Below are 18,179 nucleotides of genomic sequence, written 5' to 3' on the forward strand. Positions count from 1 at the left end.
TATATATATGTATATATACATATATATACATATGTAATGTAATATAAATATTGTACGATACTTCGAGAGAATGCACAAATAAACCTCGCCTTCGAATTACGGTGATGTATATTACGCGGTAAATTACACATGTGTGTACGTGTGTGTGTGTGTGTGTGTTCGTTTCGTATAACTTTTTTTTCTTTAGATTTAACAGCGCGATTGCTTTAGAGTCCATCTTGCATTTACAGACTGTGTCCCTTTGAAGCCTCAAGACATTTAGCAAACGATATATAGAAAAAAATACAGTCACGTTACTATAATTCTATAGTTGTGTAATAGTCAAGTATATATTGAGTGCAAGAAGAAAGCAACAGCGCGACAATTTTTTTTGTTTTTCGTCTTCTTCTGGCAACTCAACTTTTTCCTACTTGCAAAGCAGCTTGATTGCCCCTATCTAAATCGAGTAAAATCGAATCTAATTTCTTCGTTGCACATTCAATGAATCATCTCACTCGTATTTTTTTTTTGTTTTTGTTTTTTTGTTTTTTTTTTTTTTTGGATTAATATGATGTGACTTAAACTTAGAAATTTTACTTTATATACGTTTGTTCGCGCGTAAATATATGTAAAGTAATAGAAATCCCGCTGACAGTCCAACGAAAAATCTTTGCGCGCGCAATTACAGAGAAATTATATATAATACAACCTTCGACGCATCTCAATATGTACGACATTTAATCTTAATGGAAGGCAGTTTCGACTGTTAGCGGAATTTCCAAAAATATTGTACAAAATATATTTAAACAGTATATCAACATTGGAAGGTAAAGATGTCATTAAAAGCTTATCCGTAAACGTATATGCGTCTAATAATAGCTGCCTGAACAAAAAAAAGTAAACGTGATAGAAATTAAAAAAGAAACAAAAAATAAGAGAAAAGAAAATACAGATGAGATTATACAAGTCGATTACGTGTGCTCGTTTGTTTTTCGCTACGTAAATATAATATTCTCTAAAATTATAAACAAAACAATCATGCATGTGCATATGTGCTTATATACGCGTATACAAAACCTAACGAGACATCACAATGATACGAGCAACTTATTAGAGACTTATCACTTATTCGATACGATGCACTGTACACTTTTGTAATTATTGATAGTAAAAAATGATAGATTTATACGTGTATGGATAAATTCATGAGAAATTATGTGTACAATTTAAAAATTATTTACAGCGTTAATAGATCTCTGCTTATTTCTATAGACGAAATAAATCGACATTAGCTAGAGTGGACCAAAAGATGTAAAAAGACTCACACTCGCAATCACATTCGCGCACTGGTTTGAAAACCGAATGTACTTACGGTATATTTAAATATAGTACTAAAATACGTGGTACTATATATTGCTCATCCTCTCTTTCCTTCTTTCCTTCTCTCTCTCTCTCTCTCTCTCTCTCTCTCTCTCTCTCTCTCTCTCTCTCTCTTTCTTACGTAGGTTTAACGTATCATATGTGCGTAGCTAAATCCTTCTTCCCAAAAGATTCTACGAACAATATTACACGCCGCAAATAAATGATATATAAATAAAAAATAACATTTATGTACAATTTCATTTTTATACTGCATATTTTCTCATTAATCGATTATATCACATTATTAGTTTTTTTTTATTTTTTTAATGAAGAATTTTGTTCCTTTCTCCCATACAACGCAAGCTGTGTATCGCGAATATTTAAATAAGTGCAATGCGTCAAGGGGACAAAAACGTCTACGCAGACTTCGGCTCTTCTCCATCTCTCTAGCCTGGTTGATCAAAAAGTTTCACTCTCGAAGAATTCAAACTATTGATACTAACGTTTATATACGTATATGGCAGCTTTGTAACCACTACTTTTTTATGATTTTTCGCGTATTTATCCTGGCAATTAATTTGTCCGGATCTTTATTATTACCCGTGTTTTGTACTAGGACAATGTCAATTGTTAAACTAAATGTTTAGGCCCTTTTTGTGTGTGTTGCTGTTTGTTTTTTTTTGTTTTTTGGTTATATCGTTAAACATTACAAATATCTCGATATCATGCAACGTCAAGGATGAATATTGAAAATCGGCGATTTTCTGACTATAAGTAATATTTTTTTCAAAATAATAACAAACTAAAAACGGTCAGATAGGCAGATTCACTCATTTGATTCACTCCTTAAGACGAGAGACATGCAGACTATATTCCTCTATCGTTACGTTATGGCAACATGTGTTTCAGTGTCACATTTAATACAATAAAGATAAAAAATACAAAGATTCTCTCTTTCTCATCGTCTTTTAAGACAATAAAACTGATCTTTTGATTCCATGGAATGTATGATAAAAAAAAAAAAAAAAAAAAATTTTGAAAGGTCAAATTGCACTAACTTCTTTTAATTAAAAACAATTGTCTAAATTGTAACATAGAGCGAATTTGGATTTAAGTTTCGTTTACATTTACTATCGTGTGATTTGAAGCCGAAAGCTCGGATATATCTACAACAAGTTGCCAACAAAAAAAAAAGTGTTCTCCTATTCATCATATACAATAGTATATGCAACAGTTGCGCTCAGTCGTGTACCACACGGGGTTCCCGATACGCGCGGTATCAGAACGGATCCCGAACGTGAGACCACGCATGGCCCTACATTAGTCAGTGTAATTGGTGTTCATCCTTGTGTAATCAACAGCACTCTGTTGACGCTTTGAAAATTCGCTTACCTACATAAAGCTAGAGAAAAATGGACGTTCACATATACATCTAAATAAATTAAAACGAAATCAGAAGAAAATACGCACACATACTACTTTATACAATTCGCTAGCAAAGGCAAATAAATAAGTCGATCTTAATTCCCTTGCACTCCGTTGGCTCCGCTACGGGGACACCTCACTCATATATGCACCACAAATACGCTCGGAGTGCAAAGATTTGAAATGTTTACCTAGAAACAGCTGAAGAAGATCGGGGGTTTTCTTCATCATCAATATTATACGACAAACATTGTTATACACGCGGTTGTAAGTATGATATTTGCCTATCTTCTCAACAAAGCACAATACGAATATAATCGTCGATTCGCACAGTGAACAAAACAAAACGGACTACCAAAAATGCATACGGACAGATTAAGTAGTTCTTTGTCCACTGCGTCTCTCAAAGTGGTTTTTTCTCCGACAGATTCGAGTTTCGCATTTCGATCTTTGTTGTAATTGATGCTTAATATGTAAATGAGATTACTTGGTAAGATAAACAGAGCGCGTATACGTCGGGTTTCTGTTTTACAACTACTTTGAGATACCGGAGGTTCATGCGTCTGCGTGAACTTAAAAATGTTTTCATGAAGATTTAATAATCTGATTAAGACAACCTCACAGAGGCTGTTGAAACGGGATAGACTCACTCTAACCCTTTCACCGCTCTTAGAGCGTTGTAGAGAAGAAAATTTCTTTTGTTCTTAAAATTTCTTTTTCCGCAAAGAAAGAGTATATATACCTACATAAATATAAATTCCTTCTGATTCACTGTTTCATCAGCCTTTCGATTTCGCGACGCAGGCAGTGAAAGGGTTAGGTATATTCTAGTTTTGCGGCTGCGCTTTCTTGCCACCACGTGGTTTGATGCTCTCGGATATCTGCCACATCGCCTCCTCACAGAGGAAATCGCTGAAGTTGTTGAAAAACGTTATGATGCGCTCGTGCTTCTTGAAAGAGTACGTGCTGCAACACACATGTGAAAATAAATCAACAAATCACAACAATTCGAATGTTAAAATATATATATATATATCGCAAGTAGGCGCTTACCCCTTCTTAAATCTCTTCATATTTTCAACAATATTAAATTGTTGCCATCTCTTGGAGAAATTTATAGTGCCATCTGGTAACAAATCGCTATTTCCAATATGCACAAATGTAAGATCTTGCAAAACAAGTCCACTGAAACAAACAAAAGACACGTGCACGTTTCCAAAATAGCTGAACAAATGATTTTTTTTTGTAAACAAAGTATTTCTTACATATAAGGAATACACGGCGGTTGTGTTTCCGCTAGAGCTTGCCTATAAGCTCGGAAGCTGCTAGAACTATCGATGAGAGCGCAATACTCCTTGAGACCCTCGGTAATGTGCTTCTGCCACTCGAGTCTCCTAATGGGTGCACTGTCCAGCGCGGACAGTAACGCTAGATAGCTGTTGAAATTATTAATCTTTCTAAGATGCTTCATTATCTTGATGAACTTCACGACATATTTCTCTCTGTCCTTCGCCTCGTTTTCTAATCGATGTTCCAAGATTCTCGATCGCGCCCAATACGACATCTTGTTAAAGTGTTCGGTAAATCGCGTGAGATTCGGGCTTCTCTCTTCGTTCTGCTCCTGCGCCCAGATCAGCACTTCCGGGATTTCGATTTTCATGAACAAATCGGCGTCGAGCAACGTCATTTGTTCCGCGATCTGTTCGCTCTTGAAATCCAAGAGAGAAGCTTGTTTCGTTGTTACACTCAGAGACGAGAGGATCGGTTGTGTCGCCTGTAACTGTTTGATAGTGTGCTTCTCTAATATTTTAACTCGCAACGCTTTGGCCATTGTGAGATCGCCGCTGCACACCAGTTGTTGCACAAACTCCATCAGAGTTTGCAACAGAATGTCATCAAGATCAGATATTCTGTAAAATAAATTTGTCGCACGTTGCACGAAAGCGAGTTTTGAATATTATTATTTACGCGCGCGTGTAAACAAAAAATTCAAAACTTACGTTAAATCACTAACGACCCTAACTAATAAAGAGAACGCTTCGCGCGCGGCTCTTTGCTTAACGACATCTGGAGAACATGAAAAACGTTGATGACGTCTATGAAGTTTACGAATTAATTCTAACGGTTGCATGAAGGTTCTATATGTTGTTAGAAACGCTTCTTGATATAGGAAATCTGCAAAGAAAATTACATTATTCAGAAAGATTATTTATTTTAAAGTAATATTTTATTGCGACGTTTATGTTAGCTCATACAAGCAATTACCTTCTTTTTCATCTACGCAGCATAAAAATATATAATTTAATAAGTAATGTGAGATAAATACATATATGAGAATTGTTGTACTTTTTCTCATATTAAAATAAATTTATTAATTCAATATAATTGCAATAAGAGAATTAGAATATATACCGTGTTTATTTGCTTTCGTGGCGTGGATTAATAATGCATCTGGATGTCCACCGCGTATATCTGGACCTTCTTCGTCTGGTTTTTTCAGAACCAGATATTTGCTAATGTCTAATTCATCTAAAATGCTATCGTCTTGATCGATATCTCTTAGTTCAAGAGTGTTCTCATCGACTGATATGGAAGAGAGCGCGTTGCTAGCAGGTCTAGACGATGGTAGTACTGAATCCATGATAACATTATTATTCTGAAATAAAAATCAACACATATCGTTGGACACGCATTTGAATGCCAGACGTGTTCCACATACGTGACGCGATAGCAAAGTTATTACATTAACGTTTACCAATTTCACTGGCGTGGAAGGTGTAACGTCTTTCTTTTCGGACGTGAATACCGGCTCTTCCGCTTTCAGAGGCGTCGACGTCACAATGGGTTCCGAATTATGAATATTCTGCATACTGATCGTGGGTTTTGGTGATATTGGCGGAGGTGTGGATTGTGCTTTAATGGAACGAGATCTCTTTGGTGGTAACGCCGGGGGCAGACTAGAATTATTTGTTGTGTCCACTAAAGTCAACGGTGTAGTTCCAGAAAGGCTAAGAGAAATAATTTGTCTCATAAGTTTGACTCCAACGTTGTATTAGCTAAGTGTGTGCGATTAAAAAAAAAAAACAAAATAACAAATGAAAATCTTTCCGCTAAAATGTACTTTGAGCTGTCATGTAGAGCGGTCACGGTGTGCGTCATGAAGGAACATGATTGGGTTGTGGTGAGAGACATCTCGTGCTGCTGCCATTCTGTCTGCATCGAATTGTAGGCTGCCATAGAATGACGAGTGCCGAGACCGGAGATGAAATCGTTCTCGTTACTGTGCGAACAGTTTCCGAACATCTCCATGTACGCCATGACTGAAATACATACAAACGCACAGATAAATATGGAATATTTTTTTTTTGTTCGCAAAAATAGCATCAACAAATATGTGAAAATGTGTTATTTAAATAAAAAAATATTCGGAATAAAAAATTCTCAATGGTCGTATAATACAGTCGATGAACGTAAGCGTGATGTGTGTTGCGATAATGAAATATTAAAACACAAGTAGTATGTGGGATTGTACGTCGATGCAGAAGCAAAATATGTCGTTGTGTGTAATTGTTATTTTTTTTTTTTTTTTCGAAAAACCGTGTAAACATGAAAAAGCCGAACTCACTGGAGTAAGAATGAAACCGTTTGAACAGCATCGTTCGTATTGCTGCGGTTACTGTCGCTTCGACAACTGAACTATTGCAACAATGGGAGCACCAAGTGCTGTAGTAATTGCAGAGTTCATTAAAAGTGTCACGTAAGTTAAGAAGGTTTCGCGTTAACGAAATTCTTTTGCTTCACAGTCTGTCTGTCTTGACATGAGAATAGGAACTAAGGCTTCAACTTTATCCAACAAGATCGTAACTCTTAATCGACTATTAGTGGAAAAGGTCAAATTAATTAGAAAAAGCCTACAACGCTCACGTAAGTTTGCAAGAGAACCGCATTTTATGCATTTATGTTAATAAATTCTATGAAACCCGCAGTATTTTCAATGCAAAAAACATAAATCAATAAATGGACGTGTTACATAGATCTTTAAAATATGATAAAACCCTGCAAGGTTGTATGTTGATATGAAAGGAAATAGCAATTTAATATTACAATCAACATCTGCAAAATTTACGCGACGTATTCTCAATGCGAATCAAAACTAAAGCCGCAACTATGCTACATTTTTATTAATAAAAAATTCAAGCTCACAGCGTCGTGAATAAATAACAAAAAAATCACATATATATTCTAAACATGTATTCTATAGATAAAACAAAAATGAAATGACAATAAACATGCCGCAAAAAGCCTGGAAATTGAAATCTGAGACAAATGTATGAGAAAACGTAGAGAGAACATCAACTTAGCGTGAAAGTGTTTGCTGAGGGGGGACAATAGTTGAATTGTGTGGGCAGCATCCCACTTACCAGAATACGCCACTGATTGGAACACTGGGGGATACAAAACATTGCGTCAGTTTTAACCTACTACGAAAAAATTAACTTGGAATGTCTACTATACACTAAGTAATTTCATTTAATATCTATGTGCGCACGATGTAGTGAACTTTTTACAGACTATAAATTATATCAAATCTATAAAAAAAAGAAAAAAAAGAAAAAAAGAGAACATCACGATCAAGAGTGCCAGTTTCCCGAAAAACTCTTTGTTGCGACATTATTCTGCTGGCAGTCTTAACACAATGTCGACGCATTATTATCATAATTGTTGGAGACTACTTACTATGTCGCTTCTTCAGAGGCAGAGGAGGTGGTTTATTGGCGTCTACGCTGTCGCCGTTGCTGTTGTGCAAAGCGCACGTAGACAAATGCTCGTTTTCTGGCACATTGTCGTACTGCGACGGCTGTCGTTCCTTTCTTCGCTTGGACCGTTTTTCCGGCAATGCTGGAGGCGCTCCGTTAGTATCGGACGTGGACACCGATTCGATTTCCTGCGAATATCACGAACGCACATACGTGTGATTTTAAGTTGCATTAGAGAAGAATTGTGTGGAATAAAAAATAAGACGCACAATTGACGAAAGAGAAAAATAAAAATTACACAACACCCACATTTACCAGTTTCTCTAATGCGGCCGGGTCCCCATTTCCGGACGTGTTACTCGTGCTAATAGTACTTTTGGAACTAGTCAACGTCTTCTGTGTAAAAATAGAGCCATTACTGTCCGAGGATAATTTGGTATGCGAAAACGACTGTTGCTGCGAGCTAAACGATTGGGAATTGTAACTGACGCTGCTCTGCTGAGACGATCTCTTGGACGTCATGCTGGAGGCGGTGGTGTAACTTTGCGATGAACTTCGTTGAGAATGCATAGAAACAAAACCCGATTCCTGCGTCTGAGTGGACAGTCGTTCCATTTTTCCTTCCAAACCTGGAACGAGACGCGACATACAAACGTGTTCGAAGCGACTGGAGGTAAAGGCAAGAGAAAGACTGATTAAAAATAGCAAAGATTGTCGACGTGTTTTTCTTACGAAAAAACATTTTGACGTTTTTCCAACTGACGCTAGACTTTTGTGACATTTTACATCGAAAATATCTCTCCAAGTGGCAAGAGAAAGGAATATTATTTCGCGATGTCTCTTCTCAGTGAAGATCCGCAAGATACTGTTTATTCATCGCGGCCGGAAGGTTGACGCTACCCACGCAATCTGTTCCACTAACTATTTCAAGAAATCTTGCGTAATTTTAGCACGGCTGGTTTTTCTTTCTTTTTTCTAACGCAAGTTGGCAAGCGCGTTTTCAAATATTTCATTCAATAAACAAACAAAAACATACAATCAAGCAAATCGATCGATAAACAAATTTATTCGCAAACGCTCGCATTAAATTTTCTCAATCTTCGACCTACTTAAATGATTCGGCAAAATTACACACCAGTGAATGGACTAAGCATTTCTTGAGATGTTTGCTGGCCTAGCAACATAGTACTCGGTATACTAGTTTCAGAACCGTCCCAGCAATTACAGTTCGAAGTACCATTAACTTGCATCCCTACAATGATACAAAAATACACACGTTAAGAGAATTAAAAAAACTAACAATCTATATTTAAAATTGCTAATTAAAGATATATAATATTAAAGCGAATATTTTATATAAATACGTACAACATTAAAGTATTAATAACAGAACTCTTTTATATAAAAATAACATGTCGATCATTACCCACATACGTGTGTATATATATATTAAAAAAATATCATATTACTATATATAAATTTCTCAGAGAGAGTTATTCCGCACAACCCCTAAAATATCTTCTTATATATATAAGGCACAGTTTTTTTTACACTTGACTTATCGACGATGCCGTATAAAGCGTCAAGATAGATCTTGAGTCCGTAATAATATAATCGCGAACTTTGTTTAGTTTAATAATAACGCACGTCGCTTAATCGGGAATGGAAACACGTTTATGTAGTTCGAACGAACGTTCCACTCGTAGAATTGACGTGAAGACCGACACAAGCGGAATACCAAAACCAACGTGCTGAGTAAGCGTCGAAACACTCATCCGACACATATGGAAATGTATTTGCAACAATTCTCTTAACAGATTTCCATCCGATATGTTACGTCGTGCCGTAACCGCAATTTTCAGAGAATGTTTATATTATTCTTTTCTTTTTTTTTATTAAAAAAAACGGAAATTTATATTGAAACTCGCACAGAAAGTTTATTAAATTTATATTAAAGTTTGCACGTTAGAATCTAAAAAAAATATTGTATTTTTTTTCGCGAAGACATAGAAATAATTAAAATAACACAAAATGAAGAGTGATTCGTTTAATCCAAATGTTTGTGCCACAGAATTAAACATTTATAGAAATAATATTACCTTGAATAGTAGCCATGAGACTTAGGTCCATACTATCATTCAAAGATTCATCATTTGGTCCCATTATAGCTCGAATCTCGTCCTCGTCACGGGAATGATTCAGAGCCGAATCCAGACTGCCGGCGGACGCGCTCAGGAGAGACGACGAATCCTCTGGGGATCGACTTCGCAGAGATACTCTATCAAGACTAGATGCCAGTAGACCCTCCGATTCGTCGAGAAGCTGTTGAGTCCTCGTTCTTCTCTTCGGCGGCAACGGGGGTGGCGTGCCGGACGAACTGTTTTCCTCCGACAAACACACATTCGTTCTGGAAGAGATCGCGTGCACGTCTATACGTTCAACTTCCAGTGACAAAGCAATTTATCACCCCGCGCGCAAGCGAAACGAGCGAAACGTTACCTGTCAGGCAGCGGGGGTTTCGGGGGTGGACTAGAATCCCGTAAAATCGACTCGGAACTGTGCGAGCTGCGAACCAAACTGCTGCTCGCCGCTGTTTGCTCCAAGATCTGCCGTTCTCTCGGCGTTAAGGGTATATCCGGCAGAGAGTTTCTTTGCGTCAATTCCGAACCGTACCCAGAAGTTCTGTAATTTGTTGTATTACGAAGAGATTTTTCGCGCACTAGCTGTTTTAAGTCAATATTGTTTTTTGCGTGTTTATATTTAAATGACAAATTCAATCCGGTAAATGTTTAAAAAAAAAGCAATTATCACTGCGCTTCTATTTCCACAACATTAATGTACATTCTACGTCAATCGTCAAAATCCTTTATATATATCAAGTATTGTTAATTAATATTCAATGTGTAACGCCGTATTTCTCTATTACGTAATTTATGTGAAATATTAATTAATTATTGGTTTCATATGTACGCGTATAAATTTGTGTATTTGTATATCTCTGTGACTCAATTTATTAAACGTCGCGAACTACTACCTATTGCTACTTGCAGCAGACGCGGGTTTCTGTTTGTTGGCGATTTTCTCGTTCGCCAGAGCCACTAGATTTTTCACAGCTTCCTCGACGAGCCCAATGACGTGCGTTACGTTTTCGGTGTCCAGTGCGGAAGATTGATCGCCGTGCAGCAATACATCGTCGCAGAGTTTCAGCAATTGCGCCAACGCCTGGTACACCTGATTCGTGGCGGATCCTAACGTGGAGCTGCAACGTCACGCTGTTCATTATCGAAAGAGTAGAGAAAAACACACGTCGATTCTTTACATTAGTTTTATTGTGTTTTCACGTTTTTTTTTTATCCGACAATATATTTCTGTAACATAAAACAATTTAAGAGACAATCGAAGCTAAATTGTTTCAATCACCTGTTCTCGTAGAGCAAGTAGGACTTCAACGCGTTGTGTATCGTGGTAACGGTATCGAGGACGATCGTTCCGTTCCCGGGCAGCATCTCGAGCTTCTTCTTTGACACGACATCCCGGAAGTGGAGCAGTGCCAGCTGCACCTGTCGCACGTGGATGTGTAGATCGCGCAAGGGATTCTTGTCGAGCGCGGCCGTGTCGTTGCAGCCCGAGGCGTTTTTGTCGCGCGGCGTGCGCGGTGACGAGGGTGATGCGGCCCTTGTCCCGGTCCCGCTGCCGCTGCTTCCGCCGCCACCTCCNACCTCCGCCGCCACCACCACCGCCGCCGCCGCCACCGCTGCCGCTACCGGGAGAACGCATGTGGGAGAGCTTTTCCAGGAAGTCCTCCTTGAAGGAGCGCGCGCGACGCGCTAGTTTACCGCCGCGCGCCTTCCCGCTGGAACGCTCCTCGACTTCTGCAACAAAAAACGTTTTATCATCCAACTTACAAACACACACACACACACACACGTGTATTCAGTTTTATTTATAGTCTCTCGCGTATTTAATTGCGTCATTTATTTCGTTTATTTTATTTTCTTTTAACTGCACTCGTAGAAAAAAAAACGACCGCGATCGAGTAGAGTTTTTATCGTATTTCCGGACACAGTGAAATTGCGAATGTGAAAAACTTTTTGCCTTTTTCACGCTACGCAATGTGCGGACAATATTTTTCTGGGTGTATGAAGGATACGTGCATCGAACTCTGCCGCGCGCCTGGCATTTATACCGTCAGACCGGCGCACGTGCTCGCGACGAGCGGCCGGTTGCATATCGCCAGGCGTTTCCCACCCATTTCCGCTAATGTCAGCCGCGCACTTGAATTAAAACGAAAACGGCAGCAATCGGAGGCACCGGTGCGCCGGACGTGTAATGTGTCTGCGGCGTTATAGCCAAGTCCTAAGTACCTGGGAAACGTTTTTCTCTCCGGACCTTCTTCTAGCAAGAAGAACGGAAAGTGCCGGTCTGACTCTTTTTTTTTTTTTTTTTGCCTTCCGACCGCGTCGAGAATCGACAATGCTCCCCCTTATGCTCGACGATCGACCTAGCGCGGAGAAGTTTTTGATCTCTTCTTTTTTCGAGAGATTGGTTTAATTTCGGCCGCGAAATAATCGACGCGTCGTTCGTATTGTAAAAATCGAATAAAACGAGAGAATGGCATTTTTGTATTTTACAAAAATAATTCAAATATTTGTAAAAAATTTTACTTGCAGTAAGTTGGCGCAGAAATAAATTCTTGACAACCTATCGGCGTATTGAGCGTCGATCGATCGTTCGCGGTAAATAATTTATTACGGCAATATTTTTCTCCGCTATCATCGTACCCGATGCATCGCGATACACACACACACACACGCGCACGCACGCACGCACGCCTCCCGGCCATTTCGGCTGGCGCCAAAAGTAATGGAAGCGATAAACATCGTCAGAATGAACTCCGTGAATTTATTACGCTGCATAAATTTCATCTCCAAACTTCACGTGTGTTCGGTGAGGAATGTTGCTTTTGCGGATCGCGCTCGGAGGGCGATTCAAAAGCACCAAGGTGGAAGAGTTGTTGTAAAAACCAGCGCGGAGTTTGAAAATAGATTTCAACGACCGTGAAATATATCGTAACTACGTGTTACACTTTGAACCGGACGGATCATGCCGGTAAAATACACCGCCGTAAAAATTACATCGTTTCGTAACGTACATACGTATTTCGCGAACATTTCCGCACGTCAAGAGAAGTTTTCGTACGGGAAAACTCTCTCGAAAGCTTCTCATCGTTGCTCGAAACATTCCAACTCGAAAAGGTAACGTTTTCACTCCCGGAAATGTATTTCGAAATTTTCGCAGGTGGAAAATCTCATTTATCTCCTCGTTGATCAAGAGAGTTGTCTTGTGAGGTGCAGCGGTACATGTACAGAGAGAGAGAGAGAGAGAGAGAGAGAGAGAGAGAGAGAGAGAGAGAGAGAGAGAGAGAGAGAGAATTTTAATACGTTACCGAGCACTGCAACGTGCGCGAGCGCCCGTCTGCGGAGATCAACGCGCAGGTGAATCAAATCCTCTATTCACGATTCCGGTCTGAAATCTCAATCAGACGTGATTTGCGCCAAAGGCACAAGGTTTGACAGACCGATGGAGATAATGGAGATGAGAACACACAGAGAGACAAGAGGAAGAGACGAGAGAAGGGCGACGCGGGAAAGGGGGATAAAGCACGCGGCAGACAGGAGAGATGCAAATTGCCGTGATTGACTGTATTCACGAACCACGTTCGACTCCCACACAAAGTTATTCGTGGGAATGCGCGTGGTTACATACATATATATGTACATATATATATATATATGAGAACGCGATACAATGGGCGGCGGTGGTTATTTACAAACCGCGATGCTCGGAATTATTTTGATCGTGCGGATTCTCTTTGACCGCGAAGCGCCTATACACACGTCCGATTATGTAAAATTGTTCGGCAAGAGACAAACAGCATCATTCCCCACCCACGTCGTTCTGTTGTGGCGTGAAAAAGCCGGTAAAACACAAATGATTCGAAATATTTTCGCGTTAAAAGTTCGCGTCCGTCAGATTAAATGTTGCGAAAAATATCACATGTGTCGAAATACTTTATTTTAAAACGCACGATAAGCGCGCTTTTGACATTAGCGTCGAGATGTAAAATAAATAAATGAAAATTTGTGTAATATTGTGGGTATATACGTATTATTAAAATTTACAAATTTAATAATTTGATCTGCCAAATTGATTCTCTCTCTATTATGCACTTCTGCAATAAAATATAATTAACAGCAGTTTAATATATTGTTCAATGTGTTATACGAAGAGCAATCATGGTTTATTTGACAATGCATTTGACGCAAAATATTCTATTGACCCGCGATATTGACGGGATCTCTCCCTCTCTCTTTCTCGTGCTACGTGCAAATAGAGAGATCGGGGAGCGAAACATGATTAAGTGCGCGTTTAGATGCGTGCGTTCCGTCCGAAAGTTTATGACGCGCGGTAAAATGATCACATAAATTTATCTCTCGCCAACGCGAGCGAGCATTTCGTATTAATGCGCGTTATTTATTTACGTACCACTAATAACACGCGTAATATTTAATGTTTGTTTAATTGCAATATTGTGTGTAACAACGTTGTTTGCAGTTCGCACGTACGCGTTTCGTAAAAACACAAACATCTTGCATCCCGACATGTTTTCCAAAATCATGGGAAAAATGAAGGATATTAAAAAAAAAAAAAAACTTTGTTCCAATGTCAAACGACTTTACAACAATTTAATCGCTTTAGAACGCTGCTAATGGCGAATCAACAATACTCCAGTAACATCCCTTTCTTTGTCGCGTGACAAGAGATAATAACCCTTAACGCCGCGTAATAGACAAGTGCTCGCCACCCGTGTCTTTCGGGCTCTTCAAACCCACCCTTTATCGATCAACTCTCTCGCGTGCTCGTCGCTATATATGCGCGGGGGTGTAAATCCACTGAAACGCGCTTAAAGCGAACCGCCCGCACGCGGGAAAATGCGGGGAAAGTCCATCCCCCGCGCTCTTCCCTTTTCCCCGATCGGGCGCGATTAGAATTGCGAACAGGTGCATTCTGTCTCGGGGGGTGGGATGGATCTGTACAGGTGGCGAGTGTGCGGCCACCACCGCGGACTTTGCGGTGATGCACGAGGGATTCTCCCCTGTAACACACATACACACACGCGCGCGCGCGAATCTCTCACGCATGCGATGCCACAGACACACAATGCATGCGCGCGGGATTGCGAAATAGCGACGACGAGGAGCTCTCGCGGTGATGAATGGTCGCAAGCGACACGATTAAAGGGACATACGCGGAAAGTTATCGCGAACGACGGCGAACTCTCCCATTCTCGGGTCCGCTGCGTCGCCGCGATAACGGCCGCTCGTAGACACCGTAATATCGTCCCGCGTATACGATATTCGCGCCACGTGCGCTACGCGGATATACACGGCGGCTCGTTAATGAAAACCTGGCCCCGATAGCGCGTCGTTAATTACACTGGCCCGACGCTCAAGAGTGCAGCGCCCGTCCACCTCCCTCTCTCTCTTTCTCGCTCACCGTTGATAATCTCCCTCGGTGGCTCGAGTTCATTTTTTACGAGTAATGAATATTTAATTCGATTGTGCGATCCATTCTCCTCGTGAAACGCCAACCGGGTTGCGTGTCCCGAGGGAACGTGGCACGCGATGAAAAAGCGAGAAAGAGAGAGAGAGAGAGAGAAAGATGTGATCGAATTATCGTCGAGATTAGATGCACCGTTTCTGATAAATTGTGATTAATGCACACACCGAATGTATCACTCCTCCTGGGAGAGATTATTACCAGGACCAAGAGAGAGTTTCCGAAACATATCCGTTACACGTCGCGTGTAACTCTCTCGGCCGCGAATCCTTTTAATTTATCACGCCGGTAAATATCGTTACGACTTCGACTAATCTCGCGGATTAATCTACATTATATACACGCACACACACACACGCCTGTGAATCCCGAATTAAAGTCGGAAATCCCAGGATTCCGTGTAATTCCGAAGGTTCGTTTGCTCAAAAACGTATGTTTGGCGTTTAAATTCGTCGTTTTTCGGTTGCGGTTTACGTGACCGAGATGGACAAAGGCTCGACTTTAATCGCGGGTGTAATTGCTATCGAGACGAAGTTCTCTCAAGCGAATCAAGATACACCGCTTGTAAACGAGCGAATCGAACAAATTTGCGTAACACGTCACGTAGTGTATCTACACGGCGAAGCTGTTAGTGTCGCGCGAGAGAGGAAGCGAGAAGGGAGAGTCATCAGGATTCGAATTAATTAACAATCACGAGAGGTAATAATGTTCGCGCAAAACGTTTGATAGCGTCGAGACGTGCTATTTCGTGCGTTTATACGTACGATCGGATTCGGATTTGCACGAACGGCATCGCCGGCGTGACCGGTAAACAACGGAGACTCGGTATAATTGTTTTATGGAAATCTCGCTGCAGATTTGCATATCGACTGTTGCTCTCGCGTTCCTTCTTCGTTTGTTCCGCGACGATTTCGCGTTCCGAGAGATAGAAACTTCCACGCAACTGCTCAACACACAACGCTCTCTCCCCGTCGATATTTCCGCTTCCCTTGATATTCATATTTTACGCGACACGTCTAAAATCGCGCGCGCAACATTTTTTCGACATGTACATGCGCGCGGAAGTAAATGGAGAATTTTATTTTATTTTTTTTTTTTTGGCTCAAAAACTGTCATTTCGAATTTAAAGTGCCCTCGGTGTAAAAATGTTTCCGACTTCGCTTTGCGATTGTTGAATTAATAAAAATGGCTCCGAACACACATTTTCCAGACCGACGCGCGGAATCCGTTTTCGATGAAGCGCGTGAGAGGGAGAAAACATATATTCGAGAGAATTAAAAATTATTAAAACACACAAATATAACAAACGTGGGAAAGGTCACCTATTAATTCACGACCGGGATGTGAGAACCGCAATAAAGATTAAAATTACAAATTCATATTAATGGGGCAAAATCGCGCGCGCCGTATTATCTCTCCGTATTAGCCGGTTTCGTTTGGGGAAAGGGAAATCGTTGCTCTCTCTGTATTAACCGCCCCTTTCAACGTGCTGCGGCATTGCGAAAAATGAGTGCGCGGTGCGCACAGAGCGCCCTTTCGTCGATCGGATTCGTTGATTACGCGCAAACGGTTCGTTAAAGCTTTTAATGATTCGTCCGTGGGAAACGGCGCGCGGATGAGCGACGCGCAATCAAAGCGGACGAGAAAATTTTTCCGAATTCAACAAGCATGTGGAGTCTCTTTCTATCTATCTCTCAGTGTTTAACTTTCGCGTGCAACACGAATTTTTTCAAAATGTTTGATCCGCCGTTGCGGATATTTTTCGCCCGCAACCGGAACAATGAGAAAAGTTCGCGCGAACAATTCGGAACGCTCGGAAAAAGCTTTTTGTAAAACATCGACTGTTGAAAGTCTCCACAAAAAAAAAGGGAAACGCGAAGAGATCAAATATAAAATCGCGAAAGCGGAGAGCATGAGTCAAGTAGTGAGTATGAGTAAGAAAGTTCATTTTAAACGCACGCGTTTTCGTTTAAATAAAGTCATTCTTGCCAACTTAAACAAACTTGGAAGTTAAACAAACTTGGAAGTTAAACAAACTTGGAAGTTAAACAAACTTGGAAGAGATAAAGTTTGACTCATTAATTTCTACGTAGTGTCAAGAAAGAAAATTTATCTCGCCTGATGTCATTTTGGCGTCGATCGCGGCAACCCAATTCCCGTAATCCGCGTGAGGTCGAGACTGTCACGACACTGGTTTATATATCGATTCCGACGAAATCGAGAAACGAAACTTGTCGAAACCGCGCGTGAAATCAAGAGCGAAAATACGGTAATCCGTCAAAAGCGACGGATGAAATATTAAAAACTTCGTGGAAAAGAGAAGAAGAGACAGAGTGTAATTTTCAGGGCAGGGCGATTAAGAAAGTGTCGAACCCAATGAATGATCGCTGACGCAATAAGAGGCGAAAATCCTGGCGCGGCGCGGCAGGAGAAAATTGATATTGCGTGGCGGCGCGGGTCAAGAGATACGAGAAAGAGAGAGAGAGAGATAGTGAGAGAGAGACGAGAGAAAATTGATATTAACCGTCCGGGAAGTGGTGGCATTAAAGGATTTCGTGGACGACGGACACACCCGCCGCGTAGTATAGAGAGCTCCCTTCGCTCGAGTAAAGCTAATAATTGCCTCCCGAAAATTGATTATCCGCGAGTTCGTTAACGGTGGCGCGTAGTAGCTTCTCTCTCTCTGCGAACTAATGGATTTTAGATTATTGATGGACGAATATAATCACGGATGGATTTACAGCGCGGTGTCCCTTCCCTCTTTTCCCTCATCCGAAAAATAAAAATTTCTATGAAGTGAAAAGGATCTTGTATGCGCGCGTACGGGAATAACCGCGATACAGATTACACACTAAGCGGCTCGAGTCGCGGCGAACACGCGGTAAAATACCGACTAAAATATAACGCGATGTTCAATGAATAATGCATCGAGTGAACGTAACGGATTTAAAATATAACAGCAAAATGAGAGGCGATGAGCCAAATGCTTCATGATATAAAATGTAATACAATATACAACGGAACGTGTAACTGTCG

The 18,179-nt window shown here is 40.5% G+C and overlaps 1 protein-coding gene across 1 annotated transcript in view; it reads right to left on the reverse strand.

The window, feature by feature from the left end:
- Positions 1-2,772: 2,772 nt before the first annotated feature.
- Positions 2,773-18,179, reverse strand: part of LOC109859258 (guanine nucleotide-releasing factor 2) — a 51,632-nt gene continuing 36,225 nt past the window's right edge. The window contains exons 3-19 of the mRNA XM_020437323.1: positions 11,276-11,395; positions 10,944-11,235; positions 10,558-10,782; positions 10,023-10,205; positions 9,623-9,930; positions 8,659-8,775; positions 7,833-8,152; positions 7,504-7,711; positions 7,188-7,211; positions 5,888-6,086; positions 5,522-5,774; positions 5,179-5,422; positions 5,032-5,043; positions 4,767-4,941; positions 4,032-4,676; positions 3,820-3,951; positions 2,773-3,732 (exon numbers count right to left, since the gene is read on the reverse strand). Of these exons, the coding sequence (XP_020292912.1) occupies positions 3,594-3,732; positions 3,820-3,951; positions 4,032-4,676; positions 4,767-4,941; positions 5,032-5,043; positions 5,179-5,422; positions 5,522-5,774; positions 5,888-6,086; positions 7,188-7,211; positions 7,504-7,711; positions 7,833-8,152; positions 8,659-8,775; positions 9,623-9,930; positions 10,023-10,205; positions 10,558-10,782; positions 10,944-11,235; positions 11,276-11,395 (3,596 nt within the window). The 3' untranslated portion in view covers positions 2,773-3,593. The remainder of the gene's footprint in view (positions 3,733-3,819; positions 3,952-4,031; positions 4,677-4,766; positions 4,942-5,031; positions 5,044-5,178; positions 5,423-5,521; positions 5,775-5,887; positions 6,087-7,187; positions 7,212-7,503; positions 7,712-7,832; positions 8,153-8,658; positions 8,776-9,622; positions 9,931-10,022; positions 10,206-10,557; positions 10,783-10,943; positions 11,236-11,275; positions 11,396-18,179) is intronic.

The sequence above is a fragment of the Pseudomyrmex gracilis genome, unplaced genomic scaffold (assembly GCF_002006095.1).
Source record: "Pseudomyrmex gracilis isolate BER0280 unplaced genomic scaffold, ASM200609v1 scaffold_7, whole genome shotgun sequence".
In the NCBI taxonomy this organism is placed as follows: domain Eukaryota; kingdom Metazoa; phylum Arthropoda; class Insecta; order Hymenoptera; family Formicidae; genus Pseudomyrmex; species Pseudomyrmex gracilis.